Raw genomic sequence first — 19,757 nt, 5'->3', positions numbered from 1 at the left:
TTTCTGGTTAAACAAGCATGACTGAGAAATTTATCGCGTAACTGGAATGGGCACACATCTCATGCACATGTGTTCGTGAGTGCGTTGGCATTTCGTCACCTCAAAGGATGAGACAAAAATAACAAAAACCATATGAAGGCATAGGACATTCATTACATAAATCCTGTGGGAGTACAAGTGTGTGGTCGCTGGAGTGTTATGTTGTTGGTGTATTACTGAGAAGGTATATTACATAGTTCAAATACAGCTGTGACTGATTCGAAATACGGGCTGAAGCAGTGCTTCGTGCAGATCAGCTCCCCCCCAACCCCCAGAAGCCACTCCTCAGCCCCATCCCTGACGTGAGGTGCAATGTCACCAAACCAGAATCCTATGATGTATCAGGCCTTTCACACGCGGGGGGAAGGGGTACGTTCTTTTATGAGTGACTGTAGATGATTGATTAATACAGGAAGAGTTTGAATGTAATGGAGATGAGGTGTGTGAGGAGTATGTGTGAAGTGACGTGTATGGATCGAGTAGAAATGATGAAGTGCGAAGGAGAACTGGAGTTATGCGGATGATGGCTGATCGAGCTGAGCACATGCAAAGAATGAATGAAAAGCGATTGGTGAAAAATATAACTGGATTAGATGTGAGAGGTGTAAGGCTGACAGGAAGACCACGAATAGGATGGATGGACAATGTGAAGAGACCGTTAGATGCGAAAGGGAAGTCTGTAGACCAAGGAAGAGTGGCTGCGCGTGATAATGATGACTGGAGAGAAAATGTGAATGAATAAATGGTGACGCGGCCCCGAGGGGATATTCTCCTGCATTTGGTCTGATCAGCAGATCAGGTCAGGTGCGGGGAAGGGGATGGTTCCATTATGTTGTGGTAGGGGTAAACCAGCTCTGCTGTCAGGCCCTGCTACGGATGTCGCTGATTGTACTGGGCGGTTGATGCTCGTGCGTGACGTGCGGTGAGGATATGTCCCTTTTCCCCTTGAGGCTAAGATACGAGTGAATGTGTGTGTGTGTGTGTGTGTGTGTGTGTGTGTGTGTGTGTGTGTGTGTGTGTGTGTGTGTGCGCGTGTGCGTGTGCGTGTGCGCGCGCGCGTTGGGAGTGTGTCGTCCTGTCTCGGCTACCCCCCTTTTTGGGGTTATATAGATATAGATAGACAGATAGAGAGATAGACCTTTGTGAAAAATAATATATTATAGCATACTTATTCTAATTTATTTCTTGTTGTTAGTGCTGCATAGCATATCTGTCATGAGTTCACGACGAGATACTGAAGGGACAAGACCCCTCATTTGTTCCCCCTCACTAAAAATGCAGGGAGGTGGCTATTGCCCCCTTTGCCTCCCATTTCCGGCACCTTTGAGGGTTTATTACATGTTTAAGATGAAAGTTTGTCCAGTTTTTATATAAAACGAAATGTGGTCATCAAGGTTCAGATTCACACTCCAACGATCTGCTCCTTGTCGTAACAGATTTGTTTTAGCATGAAGAAAAATTGGCAGGATCTGTACGCTCGTTTACTTGTCCTTCCTGCCGAACCATAATTATTACAATAGGGAATAAGTCTTAAGTTTGTCTGTAACCTCATCACAGGATCAAAATTACTCTTTGGGTATGATGAGGAAGAAAGGAGAGTAGTGGTGGTTGGCGGGAAAGAATGGCAGAATATGGAGAACTAGAGAGACATTTGCGAGCGGAAGCATGACATTTCCCAATGTGTTTCATTTGTGTAAATGTGAATTTACTTGTAAACGTAACTTGTATATATATATATATATATATATATATATATATATATATATATATATATATATATAACGAACACATCACAGAACACGCAAGCTACAGAGGGCCTGTTCAAATCGAACCTGCTAAGAATCGTAATCGCATTCGAAGACGAATAGAACACAGGGATGCGTAAGCTATTAGAACAGTTGGTTTAGTGTCTAGTGTCTGAAAATAACAAGCCCTGAAGTACAGTAATTTTCAGACCAGTCGGCTACATACAGTAACTAACTGGACAATATACAAGAATGAACACAGGCTTCCATACCCACTCGACTGACGGAAATCGTCTGGCACTAGCTGGAATAGAGTACCAAAGTCGTGCCGACCATAAATGGGTTAGTGGTACACAACCAGTATTAACACTGTCAGACTCCTATTAATTTCTCAGCTGCATAAAATCGTCTTGTGTTAGCTGGAATAGAATACAAGAATGCGAGCAGCCATAGAGGGATTTAATGTGCCTCTCAAGCACAGATCAGTAATTTCGTCTGACGTTAGTAGCAACCAAATACCGTACTAGAGTTTTCCCGACCATGAGGGGATTAGTGAAAGGTATTAACACAGAGAGGAGAATATAGCAGATGCGGGTGAAGGTAAGAGGAGAAGGTTAGGAATGGCGGGATCTGGGGAGGTTGATGGAGGAAGATAGGGGGTGGTGGGGATATGGACAGGTTAATGGGGGAGAAGGTATGGGTTGGGGATATGGGGAGGCTAACAGGGAGAGGGTAAGGGTGGGAGTTACAGGGAGGCTAATGGGAGAGAAAGCAAAGGGTGGAGGGGATATAGGGAGGGTAATGGAGAGAAAATAGAGGGTGGCATGATATGGGGAGGATAATGGGGAGAAGATGAGAGGTGGCAGGGATAAGGGGAGGATAATGGGGAGAAGGTAGGGGGTGGGGGGATAAGATGAGGCTAATCGGGGATAAGGAGAGGCAAATGAGCGGAAGGCATGGGTAGAGGAGAAAGAGGAGAAGGAAAGGGATAACGGGGATATGGGGAGGTTAATGGGGAGAATGCAGGGGGTGGCGGAGATATGGGGAAGTTACTGGGAAAGGCGAGTTAGGAGATGAGGGAAAGGTGGGAAGGATTTAAATATTATTCGTATCTTGATGAACCCTTCCCCCACCAGAGCCAATCTTCGTCATTCTTAATAAAGTCCCCCCCATATATATATATATATATATATATATATATATATATCTCCATCATCCAATATTGTTGCTCCATGAGGAGCGTAGGAACCCGGGGCTAGCCAAGATGGTCCTGACATTTAGGATGAGAGTTACCAGCCTCACTCATCCTTGAGTGGCATTACGTGGGCAGTAAACCCCAACCATCCCTTGAATGTAAACCTACACAGGCTCAGTCCGATCGGAGCGCCTTAATTACCAACTAAACCATCAGGTGCCATAATTTGGTTATATGGTTACTGCCCATGTAAATGGCTTCCTGGTGTACAGGAATCCATTTGGCTATTCACTTAGTCACCCAAAGGCAGAAGGAAGAGGAAAGAATGAAGGAAAGAAAGACGGAAGAGGGAGTGTAGTCATCCGTAAGCAGAAGGAAGAGGAAAGAATGAAGGAAAGAAAAAAGAGGAAGGAGGACCCATTTCAAATGATCCCTTTGCAGTCTTTCTAGAGCCTCTGGGTCTTAAGAGCAGTTACAGGTGCCTTCCTGCAGGATCCCCCCTTCCCAAGATGTCAGGGATCTGAATCGTATTCAGGGATATTCGAGTTAGGATTATATATATATATATATATATATATATATATATATATATATATATATATATATATATATATATATATATATAGAAATACCAGTCGATTCATTAGGGCCGCTTTAGGCCCTTTCAGGGCCAGGAGCCCTGACGGTCCTGCAGTAGATTGGTTGTTCTAGTTGCTACCTCCTATTTCTTTATTTAGTTTGGAGATCGCTTGTAGCTTACTGAGAGGGACAAAAATGAAAGACATATCTACTCTCTCTCAGATCGGAAGTATCTCTGATTAAGAAAATCGTGTGAAGCCAGTAAGGTCCAATTAAAATAGACGTCACCGGCTTCAAAGGATATCTGATCGTGGTTGAAAAGTGTGGTTTAGATGCATATTTTATTAGCATAACATTAATGCAAACGTTTCTATATATTTCGCCAGTGAGCATAGTGCATTAACAGTAATAATTTAAACCAAATGCGAGAATTCCGGCGAAAGTGAGACATCAAGGGTGTATTCGGGTTAATTTTAGCATTCAGTTATTGTCGTATCTGGTGGTTTTCTTGAGTGTCATCAAATCAAAACAATTCCTCAGTCCGTCACCAGGCCCGGCACAGGTATTACCCTCTCACTCCTACACCTCCACCTAAGAGTGTAATAAGCGCTAGATAAGGTATGCGTGGGTTCTTAATTACTTTATTGGGAACAGAATGGCTTATAACCTCAGAGTTTGCGTCACTTTACTTGAAATATGCTTATCGTTTTTGTTTCACCAATTGAGAAAATCTGGCTAGTAGATTATTGATTTAGGCAGTATAGAAAGATTAATTCAGATGGTTTAGTTAACTTGGGCTAATGAAAGTGTTACATTCAGTGGCTTGGTATTGTTAAGTTGGTAATGCTAGAAAATAATGAAGTCTCCAAATTATTAATATTGTAAACTTTAATTTTTGACAGAAGTCTTTAAACTGAAGGTAATACTAAGGTTAGATAATTAGCTGTAGAAGCTACTGATGAATTGCAAAGCTTCTTCTGTACTTATGATTTTTTTTTTTTTTGTTATCCACTTCATCAAGATAGTGCTTTAGTCCAGCCTGCTGTGATATGTGAGAGAGAGTTAGTGCATAATCCCAGTAGCTTTTAATCCTGATAACACCAATATATCCAGGGAAGTGAGTTTAGAATTGGTGGAACAATACAAATGATGATATATGAAGAGAAAGGGTACATGCCTGTGTTTCAGTCATTACAGTAATTATCTCATCATTTTGGGGTGTTCTGCTGTTACATGTCACCAGTAGGAGCAACTTTTCTTAGTGATAGTTCTCTTGGAAATGAATATTAACTGAGATAGGGCCTTGGGAATAATTTATCAGCAGCTGCCATTGCCCACAGTGTTTTTTTTCCAAGCTCCGCTGGGGATCCCTAGCAACCAAGGTGCCTCTGGTGGCAATATCTTTTTGTGTGGGTGAATTTCAGTCATGGTTTTTTGTCATGTGATCTACTACAGCTACTTAGGAAACAAATGTCCCCCATCTTCCTCCTGTATGAACTTCAAAATCGGGCCAGCCACGGCAGTTCTGTGTAACAGGTGTCCTGCCGTTCCTCAGCGAATATTAACCCTTTCTGTAGTGAAAGCAACTTGATTTTTTGTGCTTGCATAGCCTAGTGTTCTGCCTTCAAACATACCATAGTATGTTCTGATTGTGGTGCAGATTACAACTAGAGAAAAGACAAAAGGTGAGGTTGGCAGTGGTTAGGTGTTGCATGGGATCGAGGTTAGGGAATGTAAGGTCTGGGCAGGTTAATATCCAAAATGGCTTGGGATTCACATGTTTTTGTTGATTAAGTTAGATGTGATTTGCACATGGTAAGTTTAGGTGACATGGGGTCTGGTCAGTTTAATGCCAAAAATGGCTTGAAATTTGTTTTTCCACTTGGTTTTTGTGGTGATTCATGTGATTTCTAGTTTTATCAGAAATTACCAGTTTTCTCTTGTTCCTCCACCCAAAAACCCCAGTTTCCCCCTGAGTCCCTTAACATTGATAGGTGTTGGAAGCCAGGCATATTTCAAAAACTAGTCATTCCCATCAGAAATGACCATTAAATTCACCTGAATAACAGCAAAAGTCAAGAAAAAAATGCCTTGTAAAGTAGGGACTGGAACTAAATACTAGTAATTATCAAAGAAAGAATCTCATAAATAAAATCTGAGCCAGTTTTTCAACTTACGACCATATATAGTGGTATAGTAAAGTAATTGGAAAACTGAGGCACTTTGTGTAATGGTATGGTAATAAAGAAATGGGAATGCTCAGTGATGCAAGTGAACTTTAAAATTATTAAGAAAATTGAAAAATTGATCATTTTGCTGAGTCATGAGAGTATACAGTAAAAAAACAAACAAAAATCCAAAATAGTGAAAAATGGAATTTCAGGTCAAGTTTTATGTAAGAGTGTTGTATATTGAAAGGTTAGACATGTCAGGGAATCATCATCATCATCATCCGGATGTCCTTTCCCACCCTAGGGCAGGGTGAGGAAAAGTAACATCCAGACAGCCCAAATTTGCCCAGTCCAATGGGCCACGCTTCCGTTTGCTCGTCATTCAAACCCCTGGAATCCTGTCTCTGTCTGATATGCCAAAAACTTTCATCACATTCTGTAGCATCACAAACATATCCGATAGAGTCAATCTGAATGCTGTCATATTAAACTGGGGTGTCAAATCTCTGATCATGCACTTCTTCTCATAGCATTCATCCAGCCAGCATGATCTCTTGTCAGTGGTCAGGTAATATATTTTGCAAATCAGACTCATTCCATGAAGTCTGTTGATCTATTTTACCTTTGTTATTATGAGAAAAGTGGAGGAACGATTGGGCAAATATGAATTGGAGCAGATGGGGGACATGGAAGGTGTGTGCAGGATATTTACAGAAGAAATATGTGCAGCATGTGATGTGGTGTGTGGGAGGAAGAGAAGACGGAGGGGGGTGCAAGGAACAGCGTGGTGGACTGAAAAGGTGAGACGGGCTGTGGCACAAAAGAAGAAAGCATACAATGATTGGATGAGAAATAGGGGTGTGGAAGAAGTTGAGAGGTAGAAGAGAGAGTTATATGTAGAAAGAAAGAGAGAGGTGAAAAGATTAGTAAGAGAGAAGAAGAAGAGAGTGGATGAGGAATTTGGAAGGAATTTGAGTGTAAAGTGGAGGGACTGTAAGAAAATGTTCTGGAAAGAGGTGAAGAGAGTAAGACAGGGTGGAAGTGAGGTTAGCAGGGGAGTGAAAGATAAAAATGGTAGATTACTAGTGGAGAAGGGTGAAAAAGTGAGCAGATGGAGAGAACATTTTAAGGAATTGTTGAACATACAGGATGGAAGTAATGCAAGTATAAGTGGCTGGGGAATGGCTGGGAGAAGGAGGGAGGTGAGAAGACAGGAAGAAATCAGTAGGATAGAAGTTGTGGAAGCAATGAAGAAAGTTAAATTGGGGAAAGCCCCAGGAATTGATGGAGTGTGTGGTGAAATGCTGAAGCATGGGGGAGAGATAGTAGTAGAATGGATGTGGAAGATGTGCAGATTGGCCTGGGAGGAAGATAGAGTCCCGGAGGATTGGAAGTCAGGTACAATTATTTCCTTGTACAAAGGAAAAAGGGAAAAAGAAGTGTGTGGTAATCATAGGGGCATTTGTCTTCTTAGTATAACAGGAAAAGTGTATGGTAGGATACTTATTGACAGAGTTAGAGAAAGAACAGAGGAATTAGTTGGAGAAGAACAGGAAGGCTTTAGGAAGGGAAGAGGTTGTGTAGATCAGATATTCATTCTTAGATCTTTAGTGGAAAAGTTTCTAGAGGAGGGAAAGAAGTTGTATCTGGCTTTCATGGATTTGGTGAAAGCATATGACAGGGTGGATAGACAAGGATTGTGGAAAGTATTGAGAATATATGGAGTAGATGGGAAGTTGTTGAATGCTGTGAAGGGTATGTATGATGGTGCTAAGGCTGCAGTGAATGTGGATGGTGAACTAAGTGAATTTTTCTCTTTGAAGGTTGGGTTGAAACAGGGATGTGTCATGTCTCCATGGTTGTTCAATCTGTACATGGATGGGGTAATAAAAGAGGTACAAGGTAGGGTAGTGGATGTTGGAGTGGCCCTGGTGAGAGAGGATAGTGTTTGGAAACTCCCTGTACTGTTGTTTGCAGATGATACTGTGTTGTTGAGTGAAGACGAAGGGGAGCTGCAAGGCTTGGTGGATGAGTTTGGAAGTGTGTGTAAGAAACGGAATCTAAAGGTGAATGTAGGGAAGAGTAAAGTGATGGTCTTTGAGAGAGGTGAAGTCAGTGAATGTACAGCGAGGTTGGATGGTGAGGAATTGGAAAATGTGAGTATGTTTAAGTACTGTACTTAGGTAATGTGATGAGTAAGGATGGAGGTTTGGAGGGTGAAGTGCTTGAAAGGGTACAGCAGGGAAGAAAGGTTGCTGGTTCCTTGAAAGCAGTGATAAGAAACAGGGAAGTGAGCATGGAAGTGAAAAAGTTACTACATGACAATATTGTGATACCAACTCTAATGTATGGAAGTGAAGCTTGGACGTTGTTGGAAGGACACAAGTCAAGAGTGAGAGCAGTGGAAATGAGTTATTTAAGAGGAGCCTGTGGAGTCACATGGAGAGACAGGCTGATGAATGAGGATATAAAGGAGCATTGTGGTGTGGATGTGGATGTGATAGGGAGTGTTATGAGGAACACACTGAGGTGGTTTGGCCATGTGGAGAGGATGGAGGGTGAAAGACTGACGAAGAGAGTGTATGTGAATGAGGTGGAGGGGGGAAGAGGGAGAGGGAGGCCGAGGATGAGATGGAGGGATGGGGTGGAGAGGTATATGAGAGAGGGGGGTGTGAGTTGGGAGCAGGGCAGTGAAATGGCGGGGGACAGGACGACGTGGAGCCGATTTGTTTGTGGCCACCCCAAACGGAATTGAGGCGTCTGGCAATAGATAGATAGATAGATTTCTATTGGAGTATAGCATCCGGCAATAGATAGATAGATAGATTTCTATGGGAGTATAGCATCCGGCAATAGATAGATAAATAGATATTTCTGAATTATTTTATTCACCTTAGGGTAGAAGTTAGATACCGATATACTCAGAATTTCCCCCTATAGGGGTCTCATATTTCGAATACAGTACCATACACTAAAATTTTGCGGTAGGAACAAGAATAAAATAGAAATTGTATCCAAGTTGAAGGGATAAATTAGACCTAACTTTACCATGAAATCCACAATACAGTAGAAGTCCAATTTTTCGGCATCTATGGGACCAGGCAAGTGCCGAAAATCAAAATTGCCGAATTATCAAAAACCCTACCCACTCAGTACCTTATATGTTTCGGTGAACACTATCATCACTACTCATATCATTACAAATGTGTTTGGAGAGAGTACTGTATACTGTTTGATACTGTACAATACTGTAATGAATACAGTACTATACATGAATATGAAAAAAAAAGAAATTAGTGAACATACTGTATATAAATGTAATAGTACAGTAGGCCTACAAGTTCACATGCACTTACCTAAACTTATAGTAGGTTCCTTATTTACATATGTACAATAGAAGGGGTTGATTGGAGTCTGCTACTGCTGGAAGAAGTCCCCAGCAGTAGAAGGTCCTGCAACAGGCTCTGAGGACTCATGGAGAATTTCAAGACTGACGAAAAAAATCAGAAAATTTGCCGAACGATCAGAGATTTTCGTAAATGGGACTGTTTCTCAAAACTGCCGAAATGTCAGATTTGCTGGGGAATTGGATGCCGAAGAATTGGACTTTTACTGTATTTGGCCTTAACCTTGTTACGCTATCATCTGAGCCTTCTCTTGGTATCCTTTGGCCCTAACTTAGATGTCAGGCCTGACCTTGGTATGGTGCTAACCTTGAAATCATTTGGCCCTAATGTAGGTACAGTATTGTGTGGCCCTAACCATGATATTGTTTGGTCCTAACCTTGGTAGTGTTTGTCCCTAACTTTGGCATTCATCAGTCCTAACAATAGTCTGTCTATCTATCTGTTGCCAGACACCTCAATCCCATATGGGGCAGCCACAAACAAATCGCCTACATGTTGTCCTGTCCAACGCCATTTCACTGCCCTGCTCCCGGCTTACACCCTCCTCTCTCATATACCTCAACACTCCATCCCTCCATCTCATCCTCATCCTCCCCATCCCTCACACCCCCTCCATCTCACTTGCATACACTCTCCTCGTTAGTCTTTCACTCTCCATCCTCTCCACATGGACAAACCACCTCAGTGTATTTCTCCAAATGCATTCTGTGACATCCACATCCACACCACAATGCTTCTTCACTTCCTCATTTGTCACTCTGTCTCTACGTAACTCCACATGCTCCTCTCAGATAACTCATTTCCATTGCTCTCATTCTTGACATGTATCCTTCCAGCAAGTTCCAAGCTTCTTTTCCATTCCTTGGGGTTGGTATCGCAATAACTGTCATGCAGTGACATTTTTACTTCCATGCTCACTTCCCTGTTCCCCATCACTGCCTTCATGGAACCAGCAACCTTTCTTCCCAGTTTTACCCTTTCAATCACTTCACCCTCTAAACTTCCATCCTTACTGATCACACTACCCAAGTACTTAAACTATCTATCTATCTATCTATTGCCAGACACCTCAATCCCGTTCGGGGTGGCCACAAACAAATCGCCTCCACGTCGCCCTGTCCCTCGCCATTTCACTGCCCTTCTCCCAACTCACCCCCCCCTCTCTCATATACCTCTCCACCCCATCCCTCCATCTCATCCTCGGCCTCCCCCTCCCTCTCCCCCCCCCCACCACCTCACTCACATACACTCTCTTCGTCAGTCTTTCACCCTCCATCCTCTCCACATGGCCAAACCACCTCAGTGTATTCCTCCTAACGCTTCCTATAACATCCACATCCACATCACTTAAACGCACTCACATTTTCCATTTCCTCCTCATCCAGTCTCACTGTACATTGAGTAGCTTTATTTCTCTCGAAGACCATAACTTTACTCTTCCCTATATTCACCTGTAGATTCCGTTTCTTACACACTCTCCCATACTCATTCACCAAGCCTTGCAGTTCCCCTTCAGCTTCACGTAACACAGTATCATCTGCAAACAACGGTACAGAGAGTTTTCAGACACTGCCCACTCTCATTATGGTTGCTCCTACATCCACTGCCCTACCTTGTACCTCTTTTATAACCCCATCCATATACAGATTGAACAACCATGGGGACATGACACATCCCTGTTTCAATCCAACATTCAAATAGAAAAAATTCACACAGTTCACTATCCACACTCACTGCAGCCTAAGTCCCCTCATATGTACTCCTCACGTCATTCAACAACTTCCCGTTTACTCCATATATTCTTAATACTTTCCACATTCCTTGTCTATAATTTGTCCTCCCTGTCATATGCTTTCTCCAAATCCATGAAGGCTGCATACAACTTCTTTCTCTTCTCTGGAAACTTTTCCACTAAAGACCAAAGAATGAATATCTGATCTACACAACCTCTTCCCTTCCTAAAACCTCCCTGTTCTTCTCCAACTAAAACCTCTATTATTTCCCTGATGTCATCAGTAAGTATCCTACCATATACTTTTCCTATTTCACTAAGACGACAAATGACCCTACGATTACCACACTCTTCTTTTTCCTCTTTTCCTTTGTACAGGGGAATAATTATATCTGACTTCTAATCCTCTGGGACTCTACCTTCCTCCCAGGCCAATCTGCACATCTTCCATATCCATTCTGCTACTATCTCTTCCCCATGCTTCAGCATTTCACCATACACTCCATCACTTCCTGGGGCATTCCCCATTTTGACTTTCTTCATTACTTCCACATCTTCCTTCCTACTGATATCTTCTTTTCTTCTCACCTCCCTCCTTCTCCCACCCATTCCCCAGCCACTTATACTCACATTACTTTCATTCTTTATGTTTAACAGTTATTTAAAGTGTTCTCTCCATCTGCTCACTTTTTCTTCTTTCTCCACAAGCAGTCTACCATTTTTATCAATCACATCCTGACCTACTTCTTTATCACCCTGTCTTACTCTCTTTGCCTCTTTCCAGAATATTTTCTTACATTCTCTCCACTTTACACTCAAATTCCTTCCAAATTCCTCATCCACTCTTCTTACTCTTTCTTACTAATCTTTTCACCTCTCTCTTCCTGTCTACATATAACTCTCCATTCCGTCTCTCAACTTTCTCCACGCCCCTGTTTCTCATTGACTTACTGTATGCTTACTTGTTTTGTGCCACAATCTGTTTCACCTCTTCATCCCACCATGCTGTTCCTTGCACCCTCTTTCATCTTCTCTTCACCCCACACACCACCTCACATGCTGTGCAGATTTCTTCTGTGAATGTCTTACTCACACCTTCCACCTCCCCCATCTGCATCAAATCATATTTACCCAGTTTCACCTCCACGTCTCTCTTATATTCTGCCTTTTTACCATGCTCTTGCAATATATCCACCCTGCTTGTATGGACTACTTCCTCTTGTGCTTCCCTTCTTCTCCTCCATTTCCACCATTTGATGGTCACAAAGTCCACTCCCCAACCGTAGTTCCACTGAAAAATGGCATTTATTTGGTCTTTTGCTCCCAATCTTGTCATGACTACAAGTATTGTTTTTGTCCTAACCTAGGCATTTTTATGACCTAACATTGGCATGAAAGTTGATTTTGTGCATTTTTGGTTCCCATGAAAACTTAATGGTACAGGTGTGATATTAACATTTTTACAACTATGGCTTCATGTACTCTAGGAAACCATTTACAGTGCTGTGGCCATATTTGTTTAAGTCCAGGGGATGGCTGGGGTTGTTGCTCATAATACCTCTTAAGGAAAAGGGACTGGTCATGTTTGTTCTCAGTGTTTGGTAAGATTAGGCTTGCTGTACTCTCCTGATGGGGTTATAAAGATTTGGGTGATTGGTGAGTAGATGGACTACCTTCTGAGGAGTATACAAATAAAAAGCAAGAAAATTTATACATTGTATTGGCTGTATGAAATATGTTAGTGCTTCATTATCATAGCTGGTAGTGATTTGGACCTTACCATCGGATTCCTCATATACCGTGCATTTATTTATTATTTAGTGAATTTGAGTTAAAGAATGGTTTAACTTTATTATGTTAATGTGACTATCTTGGTTTGGTTAGTTCCACATCATTTAGTTCAGAAAGTTCAATAAAGTGGAAACCAAAATTTGCAGTCATTGCACATTCTTGGTTTGTATTTGAATTTGAGCGACTAATAATTTTGAGTGCACCAGATTATTAAATTTTGCAGTTTGGCCAGGTATTGGGTAGGCCAGTTGGTTGAAGTATTCAGGTCAGGTGGTTTAATTTGTTGTTTTGGTCTGTGTGCCATGTTGTTGCAGTGATCTGGTTGGGTGGTTTGATTTTTCATTATTTTTACTTATATATTTTTTAGGCTATACTGTACCTGGTAATGTCAGTGCCACTATCATTATTATCATGGATCCCAGGATGCAGTGAAGAACACTGAGGATATGAATCTCGTTGAAAAGACTCTCAGAAGATTTCCTTGGCTCTTCATTTCTTCCATCTTGTTTATACTGTAGGATCACCATCATGTCTCTTAACCTTTTGCTCTGTTTGGTCTTTAATTTTAGGTTCACCACCTATTATTTATCTAGTGAGCATCTTAGTGTTGCATAGTCACCATCCATCCATCCATCATTCAATCCTACATTACCCCATGAGGAATGTAGGAGCCCAGGGCTAGGCAAGTTGGTCCTGACATTTAAGATGAAAGTGACCAGCCTCACTCATCCCTCAGTGGCATTATGTGAGCAAGAAACTCCAACCGCCCCTTGGGTATAAACGCTTTTATTAATTTAGTACTCTCTTCTGTGTATTACTAAAGGAATATCAGTAACCACTTTCTTCATTGATCTGATGTTCTTCATTTTTCAGTCTTACACTATGAGAACTCCATTTTCTTTATAATGCTATTGCTCTGTTCTGTCTCTTATTCCTAGTTCACCTATTCTTGTATGTCTTTTTTATAGTGTTTGTTTTATCTTTTAATTTTTACCCCCCTAATTCATGCATTTCATTATCTAAAACTTTGAGTTTGGAGACATCTGTTTCATTTTATTATTCTTGTAGAATGATTTTACTCTCCATTGGATAAAGTTTTTAAACTGGAGGAGTTAGATATAGCTTAATAAACCCCTTACAGTGCAGGAAAACTTCCTGAATAGAATTTGAAAAATCTAGTAGCAGCAAGAATAAGCAGAGAAGAACATTACCTGGACAAAAGGGATTGAGCCCTTCCAGTCTACGAACTCCTTCCAAAGTCAGTTAAGTAATCTGGCTGGAATCAAAATAAGGTGGAAAACGTTCATAATAGTGAAGGCATTAAACCATCCTGTTAACGCTAATTCTTTCAATATGGCCATGTGTTTACCATGTTAGAGCTTCTTGTTCTGCATCTAGTTAATGCTTCACTGCACATCATCTCTTGTTACTACATAGTGGAATGGTGCTGGAGAGGGATGCCTTCATATGGCAGAACCTGATAGTCAGTACTGTACTCAGGCAGCTCTGCCTCCCAGTAATGCAAACTTCATCTCTCAGTTCACTGCCACAGGATTCAAAGCCATATGAGAGTGAGGTCAAAACAACAACAGCTACAGTTGTTTTAGCATTTTTAGTTTTACCACTTACTGTCCCATCAGGTACTCTTTTTGTAGTGTCATTTCTGTAGCATTCCTAGGAATGGTTTCTTCTCATTTTTACCTCTTCCTATTGGCATTGTCCTCCATGCACTCTTTACTGCGATAGTGAGATACCCTGACCATTGCCTGGGCAACCAGTCTCTTTGTATTGTGTTCATGCTGTTACCCCTTATCATCCTTTAACTCTGATTTGTGTGCATGTGCATTGTTGTTGTTTGTGTGTTGGTGGTTTTGATGTGTCATTGTTATATTCACTGAATAAATTATTTTATTTTGTTGTGCAGGAGCGACATATTTTAGTTTGGTATTAGCATGAAAGAATACAGCGAGCGCATACATAACACGCGAATATTGTACTCGGAAGGTCCCATATTATGAGATTTCCACGTTATAGGGCCATATGTTTACATGTTAAAGGGTTTCATGGTACCCAAGCCAGCTCCAGGTTCACCATTTGGGACAATTTTCATTTTTTTTTTTTTTTTCTCCAGGACATTTACGTACCTAATAAAGACTTTGGTACATACAAACACTGGAGGATTCCTCACCTTGAATGGAAGAGGTTTTGGGCTTACTGGGGGGAGATGGAGTGGGTTTGCATGGCCAAAAAGAAGAGCTAATATCACACAGAGCACATGTATAACCAGAGCGTGGGGAGCGGATAGACTCAGCCGGGTCAGGAATGCTCAGAGGACCATGACAACATCCTGCACAGACATGCGACAGCCATACGTTTTAGGTTGATGCAATCCGTGCTGTGACTATCACTGGCTGTGTTGTCTGTTTCCACCGTGTTGTGACCCTAATTTGCTGCATGATGACTGTTCGAACCATATTTTGGGGCCTCTGGCTGCGTTATGTCTATCATCGCCATGTAATATGGTTCTCAAAAAAATGAACAACTACCTTCACCTGTGTAATTTCTATCATTTTCGTGTTGTGAGTAAATTTTAGTATCAAATTTTGCCTTGTGTGTTACCTATGTGAGTTTCACACTGGAGGATCATACATTATCTGAGTGCTGACTGTATAGACCTATATATCCAGTGCAAATATTATCTGTCAGTCTGATAACCACATCTCCAATTTATGGTCAGCTGCTGGTATGTCATCTTTTTTTACTGTGTTCCATATGCTGAATTTCTTCAATCTATCTATCTGTCTATAGTCAGACGCCACAGTCCCGTAAGAGGTGGCCATTTGTCTTTGAGTTAGTTGTTTTACAAAGAAGGGCACTAACCCTTCACCAACCCACTTGTTGACATGGAGTGAACCTATATGGGTTGGTTATATGGTTATCACCCAGTTTTGTAAATGGTTTCCTGGCTTACAGGAAACCATGAGGCTTGCCACTCAGTGTAGAGCCACCTGAAAAGAAGAGTAATAAAAAGTGACAGGAAAGATGGGAGAAATAGGAAGAGAGGAAGGCAGACAAAGAAAAAGAATTATAAAAGTGAAGGAAGAAGTAGGCAGCACTGCATCAAGTGAGTGGACGATGGTCGCCACCACCTACCACAGGTGCATTTATGGCCATACCACGTTGAGTACACCGCTTCCCGTCCGATCAGCGAAGTTAAGCAACGTTGGGTCTGGTTAGTACTTGGATGGGTGACCGCCTGGGAACACCAGATGCTGTTGGCATAACGTTCTCCTTACGTGTCAAGTGGGGTTGGTGGAGGATTAGTGCCCCTCCCTGTAAAACAATTAACTCTAAGCCGTTGGTCACCCCATTTGGGATACATGGCGTCTGGCAATGAATGAATGAATGATGAATATATATGAAAACTTGGTAGTCTTATTGTATACACCTGAAAGGTGTAATTTGTATGATGAGATACACTAATGAATACTGTATCAGTTCTGTGCAGAAGTACAGTATTAGCTAGACTCAGGGGAATATACATGTGCCGGTATGATAATGGGAACATTAGTTCAGTGAAACAAGTGCTTCCTGTTTAATTAGCAAAACTTCTTACTGGCATATCTGAACCATGATTATCCAGCTTTTGTATTATCTTTACACCAGAGGCCCATATTTGTATGACTGGTTGAGACTGGTGTTGTAACAGTTCAGCTTGTCAGAACTGGTTAAGAATTGATCATCTGAAGTTATACTGAGAAGAAAAAGATCGTTCTCATTCCTTTCTTGCACTCCTTATAGCTGCAGCCAGCCTGGAGTTATCTCTACTGGTCTACAAGTACGTGTTGATCACATGCAGATAAATTAGCTTACATTGACATAGTGGCACTGCCTTCATGTCATGGCACAGTGCCCCCTGGGTGGAGCAGTTGTGGCATCCACCCACGAGCCATATCTTATATTTCTCTGCACTTTGCTTTGGGAAGAACCCTGGACTGACTCTGGTGAAGCGCTGTCTACCACAGGGTGGTGCCGGATCTCTGCACATTTGATTTATTGTACCGTACTTGTATGATGGCTCAACAGAAGCAGTTACTTACCTGTGGTCAACGTGTCTGCTTGACCAGACACACTAAGGTTTCACAACAGTATTTAAATGGTTACTGGTACTTAAAAGTGGCTGGTACTGTAAACAATTTTTTCTTCTTGGTTATGTTGTGTATATATATATATATATATATATATATACTGTATATATATATATATATATATATATATATATATATATATATATATATATAGGCTTTATGTATAAATATATATATATATATATATATATATATATATATATATATATATATATATATATATTTATGTATAGGTAAAATCTCAGAATATGTTTTACTTCAAGTTTAATGCTATTAATTCTGATGACTTTTTATTGATGTTTTGCAGACAACCCTCATCCTCTTTTAGTTAAAAAAAAAAAAAAAAAGTCCTTTCAAATGCAAGATACCCAATTAGTCAGACACCCTGTAGCGAAAACTAGCTTTATCACAGGTATTTTTGCCTGGTTGGTTAAATGACATGGTGCCACAGTGTACAGTACACTCTTGAACCATAGTTTCTGCTCACCCCCTACCTTTGTTTCCCTGGCTGGAAATAAGTTGTAGCCTGGATGTCACACTCAGTAAAGACCCTTTGTTAATACTATATTTTGGAGCCTTTTTGGCATACATAAGGAACTGTGTCATCAAAATTTTTCCTCATGTAGTCTAGTAGAGTTTCAAATTACCATCTTAAATTTGGACAAGAGGTATTTGTATGGTGTGAATCTCTGGATTCTTATCTCCAGCCATTGGTAGAGTTAGAGCACAAGCAGAAACTACAGCTCACAGGTGTATCTGGTTTCACTCTTCTGTCCATGTAAATTATGATATGTTTATAATTGTTTGGGAGAGGCAGCCTGCATGATAATCCTGCCTGATATACCCTGTAGCACACACGTTCACTTTGGTGTTGTTCCCTGCAGCAGGCATCGGAGCAAGGAATATCAGACTTAAAACAAATCGGAGGGCTGTGCAAGTGACGAGCACGCAGTCGCTCTCTGCCCAGAGAAGGGAGTGAGTGTGTCGCTTGTGTCATGTCGTGCCATGATTGTCTGTGCCCTTGTTTCCGCCTGGCTGTGTCTCCGGACGTGTGTGTAGACGCGCATCTCTATCACTCCGACGCAGTCTACCAGCCTCTCGTAAGCTGCCTCCCTGACCCCGTCCCTTTGTACCCACCATTGCAAGGCCTGCCTCTCCCCTTGGGACTCCTTGCTTCCCTGTCCACCACCTTTATCACAGTATTCACCCCTTCAAGCCTGTAATGTATAGTTTTCTTTATCATTACTATTTCCAGATGATTTAATTCAGTTTAGGAAGGCTGTCTTTTAGTTAAGTGGGTTATTGAAGGTGATATCTAACCCTTTCACTTTGAAAGCTCTCTCATAAACTGAATCAAATTGTCCAAATGTAGCAAGAATAAAGCGAAAAAACCGTCACTGGAGTGAAATGGTTAACCCATTGAGCCCAGGGACATCTTTTTCATCATATTCTTGTCATTTGACAGTTTTGTTCAGCTAAGAATAGTGTTTCCAAACTGGAGGGGTTAGATATAGCCCTTCTAAACCACTTCATTATGAGAAGCCTTTCATAAGTTGAACAAAATCAGCTAGTAGCAGTAAGTCTAAACTGAAAAAAACATTGTATGAACTCAAGGTGTTAATCTTTTTCTTAGTCTTCACCACATCATTCCCCAGACTATAATATACAGTAATATTACTGTTGATATCTTGTCATTACCGGTACCTATGCTGTGTCTCCTATTCTTTTCAGCATACAGTTTTATAACTGACAGAGCATACCTATAACTTAATATTTGGTTGTTGATACTGCATTATTAACAGTGCTACATTTTCTGCATCTGTAATGTTATTGATGTACTGCATGGCTTAATTGTCACCGTGGATGATTTTAGCATGGTTATTTTGCATGTTGGTTGTGGCTACTAATTGTATTTGTTGCTGGCAATTTTATGGTGTACTATAGTAGGTCATTGCCATAAATTTACAGTAATGCCCCTTTATTTCACTCTTAAGCAGGATGACAGTACAGTGAAGTAGCCAGTACATTTGAACAGTGTAATAAGATAAGGGCAGTGTATTGCTAAAACAGTGTATTGTTGCCTTATCCAGTAGTTGCCCTGGTATTGTATGTTATACACCTGGTGGTCTAGTGATTAAAATTCCCCAGTCAGTAATAGCTTTGCATAGATTCAATCTTTAAGAGGTGACTGGATTTTTTTTTTTCTTTCATATAATGCCACCAAGAGGGCTAGGCAAGTCATTTACTCAGAAATGTACAGTAGCCTAGCCTCAGGTCAGTGCATGTTGAAGAGGGGAAAAAGGGATTGGCCATTACCATTTTTAAAAATCTCTTTTTCTTCCTCAGTAACAGTACTGCCTAGTTATGCATATCTCTAGTTACTTCAGTATATAAGCTTATCAAAATTAGCTACAATAGTTGAATTCATATGGGCCAAGGCTGGAATAATGTGATGTCAGAATATTAGGACTACCTTGTGAAATAAAGTGGGACTACAGTGAGTCCTCATTATTTGTCACTTTTTTTTTTTTTTCAGTCTTGTTGACTGTTAAGTCATTAGTCAGTACTGTACAGAAAAATTGCCAGTTACTGTTCCATTTTTACTTATAAAGCTAATTTGAAAAGTCTCCTGAATTTACAGGACAGTTGTACAAAAATAAGTTGTTATAATTTAAAATGCAGCCCTGACTTATCATGAGTACTGCATGTATTGTTTTTACATGTATCATCATGCCATGTCTCTAGGCTTCTTTACAGCTTTGACATTTTTATCAGCTGCCTTCATTTTTCTCTGGATATCCTGATACTGGAGGGTGGCATAGATTACATGAGTTGAACTTGCATTCTTCATATATTTTGACATAGAACCTGATGTTTTAATCCCTTCAATCAGATGGCATATTCTGGGTTTCATTTGTGTTACCCTCAGATAATTATACTCAGTTTGGGA

General features: G+C 41.0%; 1 protein-coding gene and 1 non-coding gene across 2 annotated transcripts in view; both read left to right on the top strand.

The window, feature by feature from the left end:
• Window positions 1-4,078: 4,078 nt before the first annotated feature.
• Stlk (Ste20-like kinase) overlaps window positions 4,079-19,757 on the top strand; it is a 48,577-nt gene continuing 32,898 nt past the window's right edge. Inside the window, exons 1-2 of the mRNA XM_080274855.1 lie at window positions 4,079-4,176; window positions 17,692-17,907. Of these exons, the coding sequence (XP_080130981.1) occupies window positions 17,803-17,907 (105 nt within the window). The 5' untranslated portion in view covers window positions 4,079-4,176; window positions 17,692-17,802. The remainder of the gene's footprint in view (window positions 4,177-17,691; window positions 17,908-19,757) is intronic.
• Window positions 15,822-15,940, top strand: LOC145403501 (5S ribosomal RNA). The gene has a single exon (XR_013898019.1). It is a non-coding gene; the product is annotated as a 5S ribosomal RNA (ribosomal RNA).

Source organism: Coenobita brevimanus, chromosome 60 (genome assembly GCF_032717465.1).
Source record: "Coenobita brevimanus isolate Jiangsu-jjx chromosome 60, ASM3271746v2, whole genome shotgun sequence".
Taxonomy (NCBI): domain Eukaryota; kingdom Metazoa; phylum Arthropoda; class Malacostraca; order Decapoda; family Coenobitidae; genus Coenobita; species Coenobita brevimanus.
This window is presented reverse-complemented; position numbering and strand designations above follow the sequence as displayed.